Source organism: Heloderma suspectum, chromosome 7, assembly GCF_057233095.1.
Source record: "Heloderma suspectum isolate Gila_16-S chromosome 7, 16-S_ref, whole genome shotgun sequence".
Taxonomy (NCBI): Eukaryota; Metazoa; Chordata; class Lepidosauria; order Squamata; family Helodermatidae; genus Heloderma; species Heloderma suspectum.
The window spans coordinates 62,538,546-62,557,849 of record NC_139464.1 but is presented as its reverse complement, the minus strand read 5'-3'; the positions used below and the strand labels follow the sequence as shown (position 1 = coordinate 62,557,849).

Sequence of the window (19,304 nt, the reverse complement as noted above, 5' to 3'; positions counted from 1 at the left end):
AGGCACAAAATTTACCTTGACTAATCAAGGCATTGTTTTTAATATATTACAAAGTATGTACAATTAACACGCATGCATTTAACTACTAAAAACTGAATCAAACTCTGCTTTACCTTCTTAATAGGGGATGTAGGTGTCACTTGACCAGTAGTAACTGATGGTGTTGTCACAGCTATGGGGGCAGTTTGCACATTGGTGGTATTTGAATTATTTGCTGCAGACTTGTTCTTTTCTGTAAATGAAACATTTAGAGTTTAAAGGAATTCACAACTAAAAGTCAGCTAACACTTTCTAGATTACAGAGAGGCCCATTTTACACAATAGGATTTACAGGCACAGATTGTATCATAAAGCACCCAAAAGGTGTGTTTGTTCAATTGTGAAGTAAGCGCCCAGTACCACATCCCTGCTATATTTTCAGAGTGTTTTATTGCATTTAAATTATGCCTAGAAGATGCAGCAAGCAAATAAAGATTCTATTCCATACTATATGACAGCATATTTATAGAGCACTAGTAGTATGCATTACAGAATAGGGTACAGGTGTGGATCTATGTACATTTAATGTACAGCACAACATTTTAGGAAATGGTGTTCTATTTTAAGAAGGAATTCCATAAAAAAGTATCAAAAGGCACTTACTTGAATACCCAGATCCTCAGCTCCAATGTTATTTTAAGTTTCTAGTTATTATGGTTGCAGACAAAGTTGTGAGAACATGATAATAGCATATCCTAATGGACTTAAAAGAACAAGGGATGGGCTTCTGGCAGCCTGCGGGGCCTCACCAGCCAGCCAGCCTCTCTTCCCAGGCCCTACCCCCTCTCCTCAGCCCTATCCCTCTTTTTCTCTTTGTACTGCTCAGCTGTAACCTATGGGGAACAGGGAAAGTTTATGACTCTCCTCCCCTGTAATCTCCCCTCCTGGCTCTGCTTAGCTGACAGTCAGAGAACACTTGGATCAGCAGGTAAGGGGGTAGCTACGGAGTCCTGCGGCGTGACTCTGCAGCTCCCTCTTCACCAGTGCTCAGCTGCTCCCCTTATAATCAGCTGAGCCACACTGAGGGAGGTAGAGATCCCCCCACAATCCTGATGAGGTTGTGGATGGATGTGTGTGAATGAGGGTATATTTCAGAGGGGGGGGGAGAAAGAAAAGAGAGTAGGAGGGACAGAAAAGGGATGTCCCTTCCTACTTTTGGATTTGTCCTTGCCCACTGCTGGCTACAAGCCCTGCCTACAACCAGCTCCAGCCACATCTACCACCAGTATGCAGCCCCTGACACTTTTACACAAGGGAATGCCGGCCTCAACTTACAAGTTCCCTATCCTTGATGTAATGGGTTGACACGAAAGTGTTGAACACTGCTAGCAATAAAAAGATTCTTAAAAATTTTAGCCAGCTGAAAGACTTAGTTTGTGAAGGCATGAATCATACTTTGCACACAGCGCTAAGAAGATCACCAAAAATATAAAATAAAAGTTCAACTGAAGAAAGCATGCAGTCTGAAAGTGTCATGTGCTATCTACACAGTTCTCCAAGTTCAGATGTGACAGTGAGCTGTGGTTAGTTTAACACTGAAAGCAGAAACTTTCAATCTCCTCCTTGCAGGGACAAAACAAGAGGGGGTGCACAAGAGCCCAAGACTCCCCATGACTTGTTCTCAGAGTGAGGAACCATGATTTCCCATTATGTCTGAACCCAGCAATACTTTCATTAGCATCATTTAAGGGGCTACCATATTAAAGATGCAGCAATGAAAAAAAATATTTATTTTATTTTCAGACTGCCTAATAATCTAAGTTCTCTAGGCAGTGTACAGATAAAATTTAAAAAATACAAGATAATAAAACAATGATGATGAAACAGCACATGATAAAACTAAGATAAAACCAGCAATAGGGATAAATACCAGCTGGTTCTCACAATACACTAGATTCACCATGGCTTACTTAATACACGAGCTGCAATGCATGCTGGGCATGTGCAACCGCCATTATGAATATGCAAACCTTCATGGGGTTGCGGCATGTCATCTGAACCCGGCCACCATGGGTTATTTGACAGTTAAACAACCCTCAAATAACCCTACTACTAACTAAGGATTAAACATGGGTTGTTTAACCCTCAAATAACCCACGGTGTCCAGGTTCAGATGACACTCTGCAACCCCATTGGGGATTGCATGTTCATAATGGCGGCTGCACACACTGCAGCTCATCATGGATTGTATAACCCACAGTGAGCCTGGTGTGTCATATGAATCAGGTCACTGAAACACATAATAAAGCCAAAAATAAAGCCAGCAGCAAGAGTAAAACAGTGAAAAGATCTAAAAGCACAAAAACAGTTCCTAAAATGCTTGGGAAAATAAAAAAGATCTTCACCTGGCTCCAAAGAGACCATAATATAGATGCCAGGTGAGCCTCTCTGGGAAGGGCATTCCACAGATGGAGCACCAACACTGAAAAGGCCCATCTTGTAGAGAACTGCCCTGCCTTATTTCGCAGAAGCACGCAGGGGAAGGCTTCCGATGATGCTCTTAGGGTCCAGGTAGGTAAATATAGGTGAGATGCTATAGTTGTAATAATTTTAAGTATTATAGACACAATCTAGCCTGCCATCTGCACACATCAACACATGTGCGCTACTTCACACACATTGGATCAGGGCAGGGAAATCCCTCTCTGTTCTCCATACTAATTTTATTACAAATATTTTTAGTTTTTATAACGGCACCGACAAAGGAACTGAACAGTGATTTGTTTTAGTTCTTAGCATTACTTCACGTGTATAAAGAGAAGAAATGTAAGCTCTTTTAGAAGCCCAACATTTCTCAAACCTTTAAATTTGAAATGTAAATGCATACAACACAAAAGATACATCAAAACAGGGATCTAATTCAGCTAGAATCTTTCAAGTACCAAAACATTTAATTGTAAATCCACCTTAAAATGAATAATGGGAAAAAAGGGGGAAGTACAAATTTGGAACACAGAGATTCAGCTCCAGGGAAAAGCCTAAGTTCTCTAGCATGCCAAATAAAGTATGATGAAAGCCTTGTTGATATTTAAAAACCTCCAAGTTTACATAAATTAATTCTTGTGTCACAGTCATATTTTCCTGGCACAAGACTGCATAGTAGCAACAAAGAAAACACAGTAATGAGAGTCAAATAAGAAATGCTGGAGTGAGGAGTCTGAAACTTTAAGCTGCTAATGGAAGACATGTAGAGATATTAAAATGTGACCCTCCAAGCGTAGAGTATGCTATTATGTGAGATAAGGGTAGATCCTTCTGATTCATTATTTTAAAATTAACCTTAAGTCTGTAAGACTATGGGAGAGAGGGAAGGAAGAGAGAGGTTTCTAGAAGTCTGCAAGGTTGTAATTGCACTGTTGTAGTGCAGTGAAGAATATGAAGGCTTTTAGAGCTGATTCACACATACAGATGTATTATATATGGATTCTAATAGATGCACCATGTATGAATGTATTATGTACATCTTCTAGTGAGTTTAATGCATATGGTTTGTGTACAGTTCCTTTTAAGATGCTATGTCCTGCATTTTCTGCATTCATGAACATGATAATTCTGTCCTCCTAACGAAAGAAAACAAGTAATCCTCTCCAGTTGTATTAACCTCCAAAAGAAGGGAGCTAACTCTTTTCCACTGACGACTTTAGCTGGCAGAAACTAGAGGGCACTTCCAAGCACACTTTCACTGTCCCCCATCAACTTGCTCAGTACTGCTAGCAAGAAGAGCTTCTCAGCCACACCACCACAGCTCACTATTAATTTACCCTTCACACTACCTTTGCCCTTAAGTGATTATGGTTGCAATTCTAAGCAAACTTTGGCAACATATTTCTCCAAACCTGATGCAACCTGCCACCAAAAAAGCCTGTTTAGGATAATGTATGCACCTTTGACTACGCTAAAGCCTTTGATTGTGTGGATCACAACAAACTGTGGCAAATTCTTAAAGTGATGGGAGTACCAGTCCACCTTACCTGTCTCCTGAGAAACCTGTACAAGGGTCAAGAAGCAACAGTAAGAACCAGACATGGAACAACTGATTGGTTCAAAATTGGGAAAGGAGTACGACAAGGCTGCATATTGTCACCCTGCTTATTTAACTTATATGCAGAGTACATCATGAGAAACGCTGGGTTGGATGAATCACAGGTCGGAATTAAGATTGCCGGGAGAATTATCAACAACCTTCAATATGCAAACGATACCACCCTAATGGCAGAAAGCGAAGAGGATCTGAAGAGCCTCTTGTTGAGGGTGAAAGAGGAGAGTGCAAAAGCTGGTTTGAAACTCAACATTCAAAAAACAAAGATCATGGCATCTGGCCCCATCACTTCCTGGCATATAGAAGGGGAAAAATGGAAGCAGTGACAGATTTTACTTGCTTGGGCTCCAAGATCACCACAGACGGTGACTGTAGCCATGAAATTAAAAGACGCTTGCTCCTTGGGAGGAAAGCTATGGCAAACCTAGACAGCATAGTAAGAAGCAGAGACATCACCTTGCTGACAAAGGTCCGTCTAATCAAAGCTATGGTTTGCCCAGTAGTAACGTATGGCTGTGAGAGCTGGACTATAAGGAAGGCTGAGCGCCGAAGAATTGATGCTTTCGAACTGTGGTGCTGGAGAAGACTCTTACAAGTCCCCTGGACTGCAAGGAGGTCAAATCAGTCCATCCTAAAGGAAATCAACCCTGAGTGCTCATTGGAAGGACAGATACTGAAGCTCAAATATTTTGGCCACCTAATGCAAAGAGAAAAGTCACTGGAAAAGACCCTGATGCTGGGAAGGATTGAAGGCAAAAGGAGAAGGGGACGGCAGAGGATGAGATGGCTAGATAGCATCACCGATGCAATGAATATGAACTTGAGCACACTCCGGGAGAGAGCGCAGGACAGGAAGGCCTGGCGTGCTATGGTCCATGGGGTCACGAAGAGTCGGACACAACTGAACAACATGCACCTTTACTCATAAATAATTTGACTCTTGCTATAATTCAGATTTGCTGCTTTCTCATTCTTCCGGACAATTCTGTGTAATAATACAACACCTTGTTTTTCTCACCAGCAGGTATCACCTTACCTACTTTGGATCTATTACTGTCAGGGACTAACTCTGCTACCATTTTGGTTAACAAAATCCATAGAATCATAGGGTTGGAAGGGGCCTACAAGACCATTGAGTCCAACCCCCTGCTCAATGCAGGAAGCCTGATTCCCACACAGTCTCCCATCCAAGTACTAACCAGGGCTGACCCTGCTTAGCTTCCAAGTTCAGATGAGATCAGGCACATCCAGCACAATTGCTCTTTGTATTTGTCCAGAGGATATGGACTGCATTTGCGGGGAGAAACAACCGTTGATGAGATGCGGCACTATCTCTCTCTAAAGAATAACCGGCACCTGTTAGTCAATGGTCAATAACCACTACTGCTTTTGTGTGTGGAGTCCCCAAGCCAGCTTACTATTATAGTCCGTTACGCTGTTGACTAATTCAACTAGTGTATTTAAATGGTTGCTAATACAAACACAGTTTCCCACATGCCCACAAATTCACAACTATGAAGTATTATCTACTGACAAAGTATAAGCAAATGAGGAAGAAATGACAGTTAAATCTAATAGTTAATTAAAATAAGGTGAATTCAAATGCAACTGTAAAGCAAAATGCTTGTTCCGCATTACCTGTTTCTGCTTCAGATTCTGAGTCTTCTTCCTCATCTTCTTCACTAGAGCAACTGGACTCATCTTTCTTTCCTTCCTCCTCTTCATCAGCTTTTTCTTGTTCTAGAGACTCTATGTTTGATGCATTCTTGTCTTGCTCAATGATCAAAGTCTCTTTACTGGAACAACATTGTTTTGAAATGAGAAATATTTAATTCATTACTAACTTTAGCAACAACCTGGAAACAACAACAACACTCCTACCTAAGCACCTTCCAATTCAACTCTTTACCATCTTCAAATTTTTCCCCACATACATTCCATTTTAACTCATCTACTTACTTTTTAAATGGTTTTTGAGACTGATTATTGTCCATATTAGCTGTAGATTCAATTAAGGGCGATTTCTTTTCCTTTTTTTCACTATGCAGCTTTAAGACATAAGAAGACCCAATTAGATTTCTATGATGGCAGGTACTAACACACACATCTTTTAAATCACCAGAAGTTAGAATATCATTACAAAACATTCAAAGATGTGAACGGCCCCGACAGCTTTGGCTATTTGGTGGTATAGAAATGAAATAAATGAAATAAATAAATAAGATTAGGACCCTTGCTACTGAAAAGTTGTCCAAATATTACATGACTATGTAATGAACAAGTTCCTTTAAATTTTCAACTTAATTATTTTTAAAGATGATCAATTAGAAGGTGTTTCCATTTTTGAACAATTCTAAATTAACAAGACTCAAAAGCTCCAATTTGATTTTTTAACCTCATACAAAACTGAAGTTAAATGGAAAATGCCAGTAGAGGGAGGGAGAGGAATAGATGTAGTTTTATGATTGACAGCTCTAGCTTCTAATTAGGGAATGGCTTTACCAGGGCTCTCCAATCACCATGCTTTTGGGAAGGATGCACCAAGTACAACTTTCTCACAAACACACGTAAATAAAGATCTTATACAGTCACACACACACACCAAAAATGTAACAAATTGCTCACAAAATCACAGAGTGGGTATAGGGCATTCCTTTTTTAAAAAACCTCGATCTTTAAAGCAGGGATGGGAAATATGGCCCATGAGATCTTGCTGGCTATGCTGGTTAGGGCTAATGGGAGTTGGAGTTTAACAACATCTGGAGGACCACATTTTCCCCACCCTGTTTTAAAGGCTCCTTGGCCCCCCAAAACTTAAAAAAACACCCCTGCACCCATTTGTCTGTTTTCAGCATGTTTCATTCCCCTCTGAAGAGCACTATGTCTGTAAATTCATCCAATTCTGCCAAAAAATAAAATGGATATAGGTGTTTGTTGATTTCCCTGTTATAGTCAATGGAGAGACACCTGCTGATTACCCTTCTAATTGTAACACCAATATAAAAACACCTAGATCATTTGATATTGTAGGAAGCTAAACGCATTGCATAAAATTCCTTTTTAACAAGATTTCCAATTTACTGTTTTATATTTGCCATCAACATTAAATTAATACAAAGACAAACACATTGCAAAGGAATGGAGAACATATAAAACATCCTCACGTAATTAATGCTTTTGAGAGAATATGGATTGGCATAAAAGGTTTCCAGGACATGGCCTGTGAACATTCACTGATTCTATATTAAAAAAAAAAAAATCTGCAAGAACATTCAGAGGCACTCATCATTTTCATGAATGGGAGCCTAGGTAGACCAGAAACCCATGTTTCAGCCATAGCTAGTAGTCAATGGCACTTTCAGTCCCCATGAGGGATGCTGGTGCACAATGAATCACCATTAGCCTTACTGTTCAGAAGCAAATTGATTTATGTATTCATTTGTTCATTTCAGAGTATTTCTATACTGCTTTTCATTTATTTTAAGAACCCGAAGTAGTTTATTTTTTAAAAAATCATGATAAAAATGCAATAAAACAAAAAAAATAAAACAGCAAAACAGTAACAAACAATAAATATCACATTAAAATAACCAGGGTATGTCATTCCCTGGGGACTCTTCATCTGACAAGGAGCAATCCCCAGGGAAGGCTATGACAGGGTAGCTGGCATGGTCAGGAAAATGCCCAGGCAAAGAGCTATGTTTTTAGTTCTTGCAGGAAGCACTCCACACCAGCAGCCTGCCTGATCTCAGTGGGAAGATCATTCCATATGCAGGACACTACCAAGTGAGCATCAGTAGGCTGTGGTATGGTAAGCAAGGCCTCCCTCTCTGAACATAAAGACTGCAGCAGCCTATACAGGAGAATATGGTCTCTCAGATAATCTGGTCCTGCGCTGCTTACAGCCTTATAAACCAATAACATTTTAACACAGCTCACGTTGCTAATTGGCAGCCAGTGCAGAGCTTTGAGCACTGGTGTGATACATTCATGGTAGGAAGCTCTACTGAGCAATCTAGCTACAACATTCTGCACTAGTTGCAGCTTCCAAACCAATCTCAAGGGCAACCCCACATAAAGCACACTACAGTAGTCCAATCCTGAGGTTACCAATGCATGGATCGCTGTGGCCAAATTATCCCTGTCCAGAAATGGTAGCTAAGACTTCACTGCCATGTAGTAGGCATTATGTGCTTCTCAGCAAGTCCTACACCAAAAATGTTCTAGCCTTCTTCCAACCTGTCTCATCACCTGAAGCTCTGCAGAAAACCATGGAGCCACTTAGTCTCCACAACAGAGAGGGCGCCTAGAAGTGATCATGTTAATGGCCCACCTTACCTCGCTATTCCATAGCGAGACCAGGACCTCGACAGGATACTCAGCTCTAGCTATCAGAGACTCCTGCAGAGCATTCAGGAATCCCCAAATTCCATACATCTCTGGGGGTGGACCATTTTCATAGGTCCTCCACCTCTGCAGAGGGGGACTGATGCCACAAGACCAAACTACACCAGGAAACAGTCTGACCATGACAATGGGGCTATTTTAAAACCCACTACCATCAAATCAACCCTCTCACATTCAGGGGAAAATACTGAATCAAGGATACACCATTCTGTGTGGTAAGGCCATCAAGTCCTGAACCAGACTGCTTAAGTCAGCTCCAGTATGGATACTGAAATCCCACAGAACAATGGTCTAGGAGGGTGGGTCACCAACACCACACCTGAAACCACCTCAGGCAGCTCAGGCAGGATTGCTGTTGTGCAGCAGTATGGAGAGGACACCAACAGAAATCCTATCTGTGTCTCTGGCCCAACACCAGGTGCGGGCCCTCAGCTGTCCCAAAGTGAAGAGGTTTCCTGGAGAGCAAGATGAAACTTCTATAGCCCACAGCAACTCCTTCACCTCAGCCATCCAGTCCAGGTTGGTGCTGCTCTGAATACCCAAACTGAGTCAGATCAACCCCATTCAGCTCACCCACCCAGGTCTCAGTAATACACACCAGGTCAGCCCGCTCATCTGTGATCAGATCATGGATTAATTCAACCTTATTATGAATCAACCTGGCATCAACGGTACCACCAGACAGGAAGACGTGGTAGATGAGCAACCAGGTATCTGAGAAGAAGGTGTGATATGCAAGTATCCATAAACCCTCCTTTTCCAATTACCAATCCTCTTCTGCCTCCGTCCCCATGCCATAACTTCCTTTGTCCATAGTCAGAGTAAAAGTGGTGCTCCTGTGCCCAAGCACATCCTGATCCAACCTTCCACTCACTCAATATCCACTCACTAGAGCACATTCATATTAGAGGTGCCCATTCAAGCATAATGTAATTAAGAGCTTCTGCAGGACTTTCCTTCTGAAGTAAGCCAGCTCTTGAATTTTGATATTAGAGATCCTTACAGTTTATTTAATTTTTTTGTATTTATGCAAGTCATTAGAGCCCTTATGCGCAGGACATTGGTTACTACTTTACATGAAAGGGGTGGTGGAGATGTATTGGGTAAGGAGGAAAGGAGCCCTTACTGGGGCGCTGTTCAGCTAAAAACACCAACAACCAAGTACTTATTCCAAAAGGTAAGTGTGCATAAAATAAAGAGCAGGCTTACTGGTGGAACACATGCTTTGCATGCAAAAGATCCTGTATTCAATCCTGACATCTCTCATTAAAGAACCTCAGCCTGAAACCCTGGATAGCTATTTGCAGTTGAAGCAGACAATACTGGGCTAGATGGACTAATAGTATGACTTAGTTTAAAGGAGCATCACCGTTAACCACCAATATTTTTTTTGTTCTTGCAATATTGAAAAAGCTTACCATATTTTGTTTCTTTTGTAGCTCTTCTAAATACCCTAAAATATCTTCATCTGCTACATCAAATGCTGTCTGACCCTGCAGGACAAATAAGCAACACATCAAATTATGATGCAATTAAACTCGTCATACAAACCATACAGGGTATTATACCATCAAGGATCCTATTTAACAGGCAGAAGCACTCTGCAGGCATTTAGATCATCAGTGGTCCCACTACTCAGCGATTTTATTCTTCTGAAATTACTAAATAATGTTAACTGGAGTACAGTTCCTAAAGGCCACCAAATACAGTCAGTTTCAAGGTCATCATACTTTCAGCAAGAATCAAAACACTTCCTTTTATAGTGGTCCTGTAGCTGACCAGTTTCCATGTCATGGGAAATAATAGTTTCACTTTATTTTGCACCATTCAGACCTCATCTGCAATACTCTGTCCAGTCCTAGGCACTGCATTTTAAGGATGTAAACAAACTGATATGGGTTCAGAGGAGAGCAACAAGATGGTCAGTGATATGAGGTTAGGTTATGGAACAGAGTATGGTACCTTGGAAGAGAGAAGGCTGACAGGTGACATGATAGCACTCTTCAGTCACCCGAAGGACTGTCATATAGAAGAGGGCAAATATTTGTTCACTGCTGCCACAGAGGGCAGAACTACCTCTAATGGGCTTAAGTTACAGAAGGGTAGATTTTAGCTGAACATTAGAAGAAACGTCTTGACAGTAATAGAAGTTTGACAATGGAACCAACTACTACAGGGTGGAGGCCTTTCCGTCACTGGAGATTTTCAAGCAAAGACTGCAGAGCCATCTGTTGGGAAAGCTCTAGCTCTGGATTTCCTGCATCTAGTATGGGGTTAAATTTGATGACCTACAAGGGCCACTCCAACTCTATGATTCTATGGAGTCCTTAACATTGTCTGGTTGGGTGTGGATCCTTCTGTACTGCAGTTGGGGAGAAACAAAAATGAAAGCACCTGCTTCCATATACTTGATAAATTAGTTATTCCATGTTAACATTTGGACAAGTGTAATACAACACATATATGAAACATATTTATGATTTTGCTGGAGACAGGAAAGCTCACCCTACATGTGTGTCTATGGATATTCTGGTACACACTCAGGAAGTTAAAACAGAGGAACACAATGCTTTTAAAAACATTGTGTTCACATTTAGATTTGTAGAAAAGATCCAAATGAGAAAAGAAAGACGTCAAACATATTATGGGCAGTATCCAACAATGTAATTGTGCTAATGCAAATTACGTTGTGCTAGCATGAGGGATGAGGGCACAACCAATTTTCCAGGGAATCCCATTGCACAAGCTAATGCTGTTGGCATAGTGCTAGAGGTCCCTCACGCTAGTGCAATGTAATTTGCATTAACACAATGACATCATTGAATACTGCACTAAGAGTTTTCTTGGGTAACTTCATATTCATGCTAGAAAGGTTCTTCAGAACATCCGCTACTTTTCTTAGAAAGATATTCTCTAATACTTACACACTGCAAGTCAAGCAAAATCTGCACTGTTTATCCTCCAAGTTCAGTTTATATTTAATATTGTGAGGAAGGGAAGATGTTTTGTAAGTGTATGATTCATTGCTGAGATGCATGTTGGCTTGCTGACTTTTGAAGTTTTTCCTGCTGTACCTTTTCTCAGTGATACCTATATCTGGCTACTGCTTGTTTCTCATATTGTGAGCCTGAAGAGAAAATACTGTAGTGTGCATTTTTGAATTTGCATGCATCTTTAAGACACAAATATTAAACAGCATGTTTTGTACTGGAAATAGCTCTAAGTGTATTAGCTAGATGGTACACACTTCCTTTGTCCATCCCACCCCACTCTAACTCTTGGGGAGTAAGATATTGTTCTCCCCCCTTTGTACATCACGTTACTATGCCTAAGGTTTTATTTTAATACTGTACAATTTACTAACATCTGCCAAATTTACAGATAAATTACCGATACATCTCCAGCGATATTGTATCTTTCACTACCATTAGTAGAAATGTTTACACAAGCTCTTATACTGGACCATTTTTACAACTTCCCATTTTTCATTAGGCATGTTTGTTAAAACTAGCCCTATGTCTTTCATCTCGAATGTTTTATCTCATACGTATTATTATATGGTCTTTATTTGTATTTGGTCTTGTCAGTTAGAACGCAATTTACAAATACATGTTAATCTCTGGCTGTATCATTAGATTATGTGTGTGAAGAGAACTTTGCTGATATCAACTCAAACAAAAATAATTAAATGATATGCATTTGGTTGAATTACCAAGTGCTGAATAAACCCCATGGCTTCCTGTTGGGATAATCACTGGGTTGTTAAGCCCCTAAATAATCCATTGCTCTGGGTTTGGATAACACACTAAGCAGCCTATGCCGGAGCTGATCATGGGTTGCTAAGGGAACACAGAAATGGCAGGTGTGCTGCCTCTCCTGCTCATGCTCGACAGCCTATAGGCTGTTTAGCCCATGAGCTGTTGTGTTCTGAGAACCATGAACCATGCCTTGTGTTTCTATGCTTTAGTAGCTGTGTTTAATAAACTGATTACTTGCCTTTTATTAGGGAATTTTTAAAATGTAATTATGTGTACTCACACTGGCCTTCCCTTGTAAGTAGACAATGGGCCAGTTTGCACAATGGGGCTATGGCACATCCGGGTGGCTATTCTGAATATTCAACACCTGCTGTGGCTTTTTGTGCTGTGCAAACCTGGGGACCATGGGTTATGAGGGTTAAACAATCCTCATATAACCCATGGTCTGTTGCTGGGTTATACAAGGGTTGTTTAATCCTCACATAACCCATGTTCCCCGCCACAGTCAGGCGCTGAATATACAAATCTCATCCTGCACATGCCACCATGTGCCATAGCCCACTGTGGCTTAAACAACCCATGGTGGGCTGTTTGAATTGTGAAAACCAGGTCACTATCAAATCATCTGAAGAGGCAAGCTATTAATTGGAAGAGATGCTAGGGATATCGCAGGCTTCTCAAATATGGTGCCCTCAATATGTGTTGGACTGAAATTTCCATCATTCTCAGCCATTGGCCATGCTGGCTAGGAATGATGGGAGCTACAGTCCAACACATATGGAGGGCACCAGGTTGGGGAAGGCTGGTTTGTGGCTTGTTTGAAATATCTGAGAAATCTGGCCATAATCAAATGCTATGGTCAAGAGACAGTCAACTGACTGTTTTCAATCACACTATGTTCTCACGATATAATACAATCAGCTATTATGCAGGAATACTAAGAGCTACTTCACATGCAGTGGGGCTGTTCGCACGACACAACAGCCCACCATGCAGGACTGTTTTAGGGTTATGCGAGCCACAGCGTGTCATCCAAACCCGGTCAGTGTGTATATTTATTTTATTTATTTTTTCATTTCTATACCGCCCAATAGTCGAAGCTCTCTGGGCGGTTCACAAAAATTAAACCTCAAAATGCAGCATAAAACAATATAAAATATCAAAGCTTAAAACTACAATATAAAAGTACAACCAGAATAAAACCTAGCAGCAATGCAGATATTTAAAATAGAGATTTAAAACACCAAAGCTAAAAGACTAGGAAGCTAAAATTCTAAAATGCCTGGGAGAATAAAAAGGTCTTCACCTGGTGCTGGAAGGCAACATAGGTGGCAGGTGAACCCCTCCAGGGAGCTTATTCCACTGCCGGGGGGCCACAGCAGAAAAGGCCCTCTTCCTTGTAGCCACCTGCCTCACTTCCTTTGGCAGGGGCTCACAGAGAAAGACTGCTGAGGATGATCTTAGGGTCCGGGTTGACACATATGGGAGGAGGCAATCCTTCAGATAACCTGGCCCCGAGCCATTAAGGGCTTTGAAGGTTAATACCAGGACCCTGAATCAGGCTAGGAAATGGACTGGCAGCCAGTGCAGCTGGAAAAGTACTGGCATAATGTGATCTCGTTGGCCAGTCCCTGTTAACAATCTTGCTGCCTTATTTTGGACTAGCTGTAGTTTCTGGACCGTTTTCAAGGCAGCCCCACGTATAACGCATTGGAGTAATCCAGACGAACGGTTATCAGAGCACGGATAACTGTGGCTAGGGTGTCCAGATAAAGGAGTAGTTGGTATAACAGCCTAAGCAGATAAAAAAATGCTCTGTGCCACTGAGTTCACCTGTGCCTCAAGTGACAGTTCTAGGTCCAACAGCACCCCTAAACTACGAATCTGATCCTTTAGGGGGAAGGCAACCCACTCCAGAACAGGTTGAACATCACCTAGCTGGGCAGACAAACCACCCACTAACAGTACCTGTCTTGTCTGGATTTAGTTTCAGTTTACTGGCCCTCATCCAGTCCATTACTGTGCCCAGGCACTGATTCAGAACAGCCACTGCCTCACCTGGGTTTGATGAAAAAGAGGTAGAGCTGGGTGTCATCTGCATATTGATGGCAGCTCAGCCTACACCTCCAGATAACCTCCCCCAGCAGGTTCATGTAGATGTTGAACAGCATAGGGGACAAAACAGAGCCCTGTGAGCCCCATGGCATACTTGCCAAGGCATAGGGCAATAATCCTCCAGCACCACATTCTGGAATCGGCCATTCAAGTAGGAGAGGAACCAGAGCAGTGCAGTGCCTCCAATTCCCAAATGCAGTAGAAAGCTGCTATAGCTTCTCCAGAAACATACAGGGAGGTGGAAAGGTGCAAAACCAAGTTACATGGGGAAATTTGCAACCAACGTAGTAAGAAAGGCTGATTGAGAAAGAAGGGCTAAGCAGACTCTCCACTCAAATGACATGTGCTACAACAGCCTTCCCCAACCTGGTGCCCAGATGTTTTGGCCTTCATGTCACATCAGCCTTAGCAAGCATGGCCAATCATCAGAAATGCTGGGAGATGTAGTCCAAAACATCTGGAGGACACCAAGTTGGGGAAGGGGATTATTTGAGTCCTGCTTTACTTATATCTAAGCATATATACATGTTGGTTCTGATACGATTTACAGAAAGTGCCTATGTAGCAGTGGCAAATGTAATACATTTCTTATCCTACTTCTTCTAGTCAATACACATAGAAGTTTGAATTTTGACAAGAATTACACAGATGTCCTACCACTTTGTTGACAGCTTCCATATCACACAAGTTTTCCACTAATATTCGACATGCTTCTTCTTTACCCCAATGAGCAGCTGCATGAAGCGGTGTCCAGCCATCATAATCTTTAATATTTACATCGTAGCCAGCCTGTATTAAAAGTCTGGAAAAAATGATGTTAGATTAAGAACAGTAAAAGCAAATTAAAAATAAAGTGCTATTAAACTGAAAAGCATTAAAGACGCTATTATTCCGGCAGGCCTTCCCTTTTTAATGCTCCTGTTCCTTTTGCTGACTTTTGTATACTGTTTTTAAGCAGTCATGTTTTAAGCTGTGTTTTATTGTTGAATTTTTTTAAAAAAATTGTTTTTAGTTCAAAGTTGTTTTTAATTATATGTTGTTTGTATATACTGTCCATGTTTTTATGTAAATGGTTTTTAAACTTTGTATATTGTATTTTAATGTTTTAACTTTTGTAAACTGCCCAGAGAGCTATGGGGCGGTATAGAAATGTAATAAATGAATGAATGAATGAATGTTTTGCCCACATTCCTTGAGCCTTGCACAGAAATAAGCATGTTAAGGGCATATTTTCTCACATGGATTATGGCATTTACATTGTTGAATATTATAAAAAATGATGAAGAATTTACTATGTACTTTCAAATAAGGTTCCAGACTGTCAACAAGCATATAGAAAGGTAGCAGAGCTTCTGGCTATGAGATGGAGGAGTGAGACACACTATAAGCATTTATATGAATTCATTTCACCTCTGAATACACAGTGCCTGACTTTCAGCAGATTGCACTAACAGTTTGAGACTTTTGGAATGAACATACATTTGTTCTTTTTTAGCACTGATTCAATATGTCCTTAACATTTCTATATTGACTAAAAGGTTATAAACTTTTAAGATAGCCTCACACAGACAAACTCCCACAGTTAAATATTTAAGTCAAAGAGCTGTAGACTACAGAAAGCTCTAACAGCACATTTTAAATCTGCATCAGAAACTAAACTTACTTTAAGACTTCTGTATACCCTTTAGCAGCAGCTACATGAAGTGCTGTACCACCAGATTTTGCATGCCGAACATCATTTATATGACCACTGTTAAGCCACTGTCTTGCATCTCTAAGCATTATCCGTTCTTCTTCTTTCCTAGCTGCCTCTACATCGACCCCTAAAGGAAAAGATATATCTCATTTTAAAATGTTTAGATAATTTATTATTCAATATGCATGAAGTTCGTTAACATGTAAGCGAAATGTATATGAGGTGGCAGGCTAAGGGCAACGCCAGCCTGTGCCATGCACTGGACAGGCAGCATTCTCCTAGGGACACGGCATCTCAATAGAGAAAGAAGATCCTGTAGGATTGGGTCATGTCCAACAAGATGGTTGGGCCAAGACATATGACTGAAGGGCAAGGCAACGCTTCAGGTCAAAGACACAACCTGAGGTCACGTTCTCCAAAGGCAGTCAGATGAAGAGAGAAGCAGGTAGCAAGGCTGGTGCGGGCTAGCAACCAGAGTAGGACTTGCAGAGCCAGAAGTAAAGCAGGAATAGTTTTGATACCAGTTTCTATGGATCTGGTTTCCAGACACCACACTTCCCTGCCCCATCATAAAGTCTTAGAAGACCAACGTATGTATTTCTCTGTTCTCCAGTCCCCATGGTTTCAGCAGCCATTCTGAATTCTTTGCTTCTGAAGTGAAGTGTTGATATCCTAGTACTGGCAGCCTTCCCCCTACCACAGAGCATTTTCTTTTCCAAATCTACTTTTCATCAAACCTCTGGCATACAAAATTAGTATCAAGCCCTGAATTAGCTGCTTTCACCTACAGTGAGTGGGCAGGCGGGTGGCGGTGTGGTGTCCATTAACTATATTAATGGACTATATTTGGGAAGGGCTCAGTGTGATACAGCACATGCTTGGCATGCAGAAGGCCCCAGATTTGATCCCCGGCTTCTCCAGGTAGGGCAACGAAAGAATCCTGCCTGAAACCCTTGAGAGCTGCTGCCAGTCAGTGTCAACAATACTGGGCTAGATAGACCAATGGTCTGACTCAGTATAAGGCAGCTTCCTATGTTCCTACATACTCCAACTGTAATATAGCTAATGGAAGGTCAACATGCCATTTATGTTCAAAACTGCCTATTGCCCAACCTTCGCTGTAGAGAAAAAATACCACGGCCAAGCTAACTTAAAACAGGGCAGTAGGCAGTCTTAGGATACAAAGGAAAGGTAGGTTAAAAAGGTAAAGCAAATTCCAAGCTATACCCTAAAATGAATGCCAAACCCAAAATTAAACAAGGCTATCAAGGCTTAATAGTCACAATGGCTATATATTACCTCCAGTAACAAATGCAATATGCCTCTCAATACCAGTTGCAAGGGAATTCATGTAGGAGGGTGCTAGTGTGCATGTCCTGTTCATGGGCTTCCCCTAGACAGCAGACTAGATAGGCCTTTGGACTGATGCAGCACAGTTCCTCTTATGGTCTTAATGCCACAGATACTGATGTAAGTTAACTCCAAAAGTAAAATCAATCCATTGAACATTGCTGAGAATTCTCTTTTAAAAAATAAGTTTAAGAACAAAACTTTTAATACAGGAAGTACTTTCTACAAATGGTCCACAGATGGCAACATTGTATCTTTAGTTCAATGTTTATATTACTCCTTCCAAAAAGCCTTTTAATCTCTCTCCCAGGTACCATAACAAATGTTTTTATTTTATACTGAGGCAGTTCTTCGAAGAACACATATAAGCCTAACTGGCTACCTTCTTCACAAATTAATCAGTAGAAAAGATTTAGTTAACTCTAAAGCATTATACTCAGCAAGCAATTTAAAATTCTAATTCTCAGAATTTGTTGGCCTACCAACATTTATACTTGTGTCACAAGGCTTGCACTGGGCACTGAGCAAATGGGCAGAGTAACCCTATGCTTTCTGAAGCAGCACTCCAATGTCAGAGTGCTCCAAATTTCCTATGCTCTGCAGGCAGACACCCAGCAGAGCAGAAAGAACAACAGAGGAGATTTTTGCCTCTCTGTCCTCCTTGTTGTGACTTTTTTTCTCTATATGGGCTTCTTTTCTCTAGACAGGCCTCTTCTCTCCCCTCCCACTAGAACACCCACTTTTTCCTTTCCCTGAAGTTGCATTTGCAACCTCAGGAAGCAGCCACTGTGGTTCTTTCTGCAGTGGCTATAAGGGAGCGGAGAAGGGGAGGAGGGATTGGAAGACAGAGTCCCCCTTGGGGGGAGGGGGTTTGGAAGAGCAAAATCTTAAGACGTGTGGTCACTGGCCTTTTAAAGTGCCAATTGTCAAGGGCTCCTTGGAGGGCTCTCTCAGTCTAATCCAGTAGCCAAGTCCAGACACAGACAAAGGGATTCTTTTCAAAGCTTTATTCTTCTTTTACAACTTAACAACTCTACAGGTAGCAGCAGCATCCCTATGCACTAAGTTGGAACAGTTGGTCCCCGTCTGAAAGGCAATTACTGGCAGACCCCTGAATATAAGGACTAGGGAGAATCCCTCCCCTTTTCCCTTGGATCCTCTGGGCGCAACCGTTCTTTGAACGCCAACCGGGTGCTACGCCTCCTTTCCGCGCCCTCCATTTGGCGCCGCTCTCTGCGTCTGCGCCGTGCATCCACCCAGTCTGCTATCTCTGCTGGGTCACTCCCTGGACTGCTTTCTAATCTAGGAATGTTGGTGGGAGGAATCTCTGCCAGCTGCGGGCCCTGGGAAAAAGGGGCGCGCTCCTCTCCCAGGAGCGACTGCTCTTCCTCCGAATCAGAACTACTCTGGGATTCTATGGGCTCAGTGTCCACCCTGACACCAATATACAATAGACATTCACAGTGACATTTAACTTACATGTAAATCTTTAGTCTCACCACCTATCACTTATGATCTCGAAGACTTTAATTCAAAATTTTCCCCTATTCCCACCATGACATTCTCTCTATATAATTCTATTATACATGGCATCTTAGAATGAATGAATGAGCCCCCAAAAGAGTGACATGGCTCTAAGGATGTCATATTAAAGTATAAAATACTTACTGGTAAAACTAGTAATATTTACACCATTAACAAACCCAATTTGTATGTAGCTGGCATGCTTTATCACATTATTACTTAAGTTATTACATACTAACTGAATTCCCATCATATTTGACACTCTGGGGAAGGATGGAGAGTTGTAGTTCTTTCCACAAGCCCATCTCTACCCCTCCTGTCCCAGTTCCCACCCCTTCACTGAAGGCCAAATTAGATGTGACACCACTCGCAAAAT

General features: G+C 41.5%; 1 protein-coding gene across 6 annotated transcripts in view; it reads right to left on the bottom strand.

Moving 5' to 3' along the window:
- PPP1R12A (protein phosphatase 1 regulatory subunit 12A) overlaps window positions 1–19,304 on the bottom strand; it is a 147,594-nt gene that overhangs the window by 40,863 nt on the left and 87,427 nt on the right. For all 6 annotated transcript variants that reach the window (XM_084810402.1, XM_084810404.1, XM_084810405.1 and 3 more), the window contains exons 4-9: window positions 16,022–16,181; window positions 15,016–15,160; window positions 9,904–9,978; window positions 6,038–6,126; window positions 5,717–5,874; window positions 114–232 (exon numbers count right to left, since the gene is read on the bottom strand). In XM_084810402.1, the coding sequence (XP_084666528.1) occupies window positions 114–232; window positions 5,717–5,874; window positions 6,038–6,126; window positions 9,904–9,978; window positions 15,016–15,160; window positions 16,022–16,181 (746 nt within the window). The remainder of the gene's footprint in view (window positions 1–113; window positions 233–5,716; window positions 5,875–6,037; window positions 6,127–9,903; window positions 9,979–15,015; window positions 15,161–16,021; window positions 16,182–19,304) is intronic.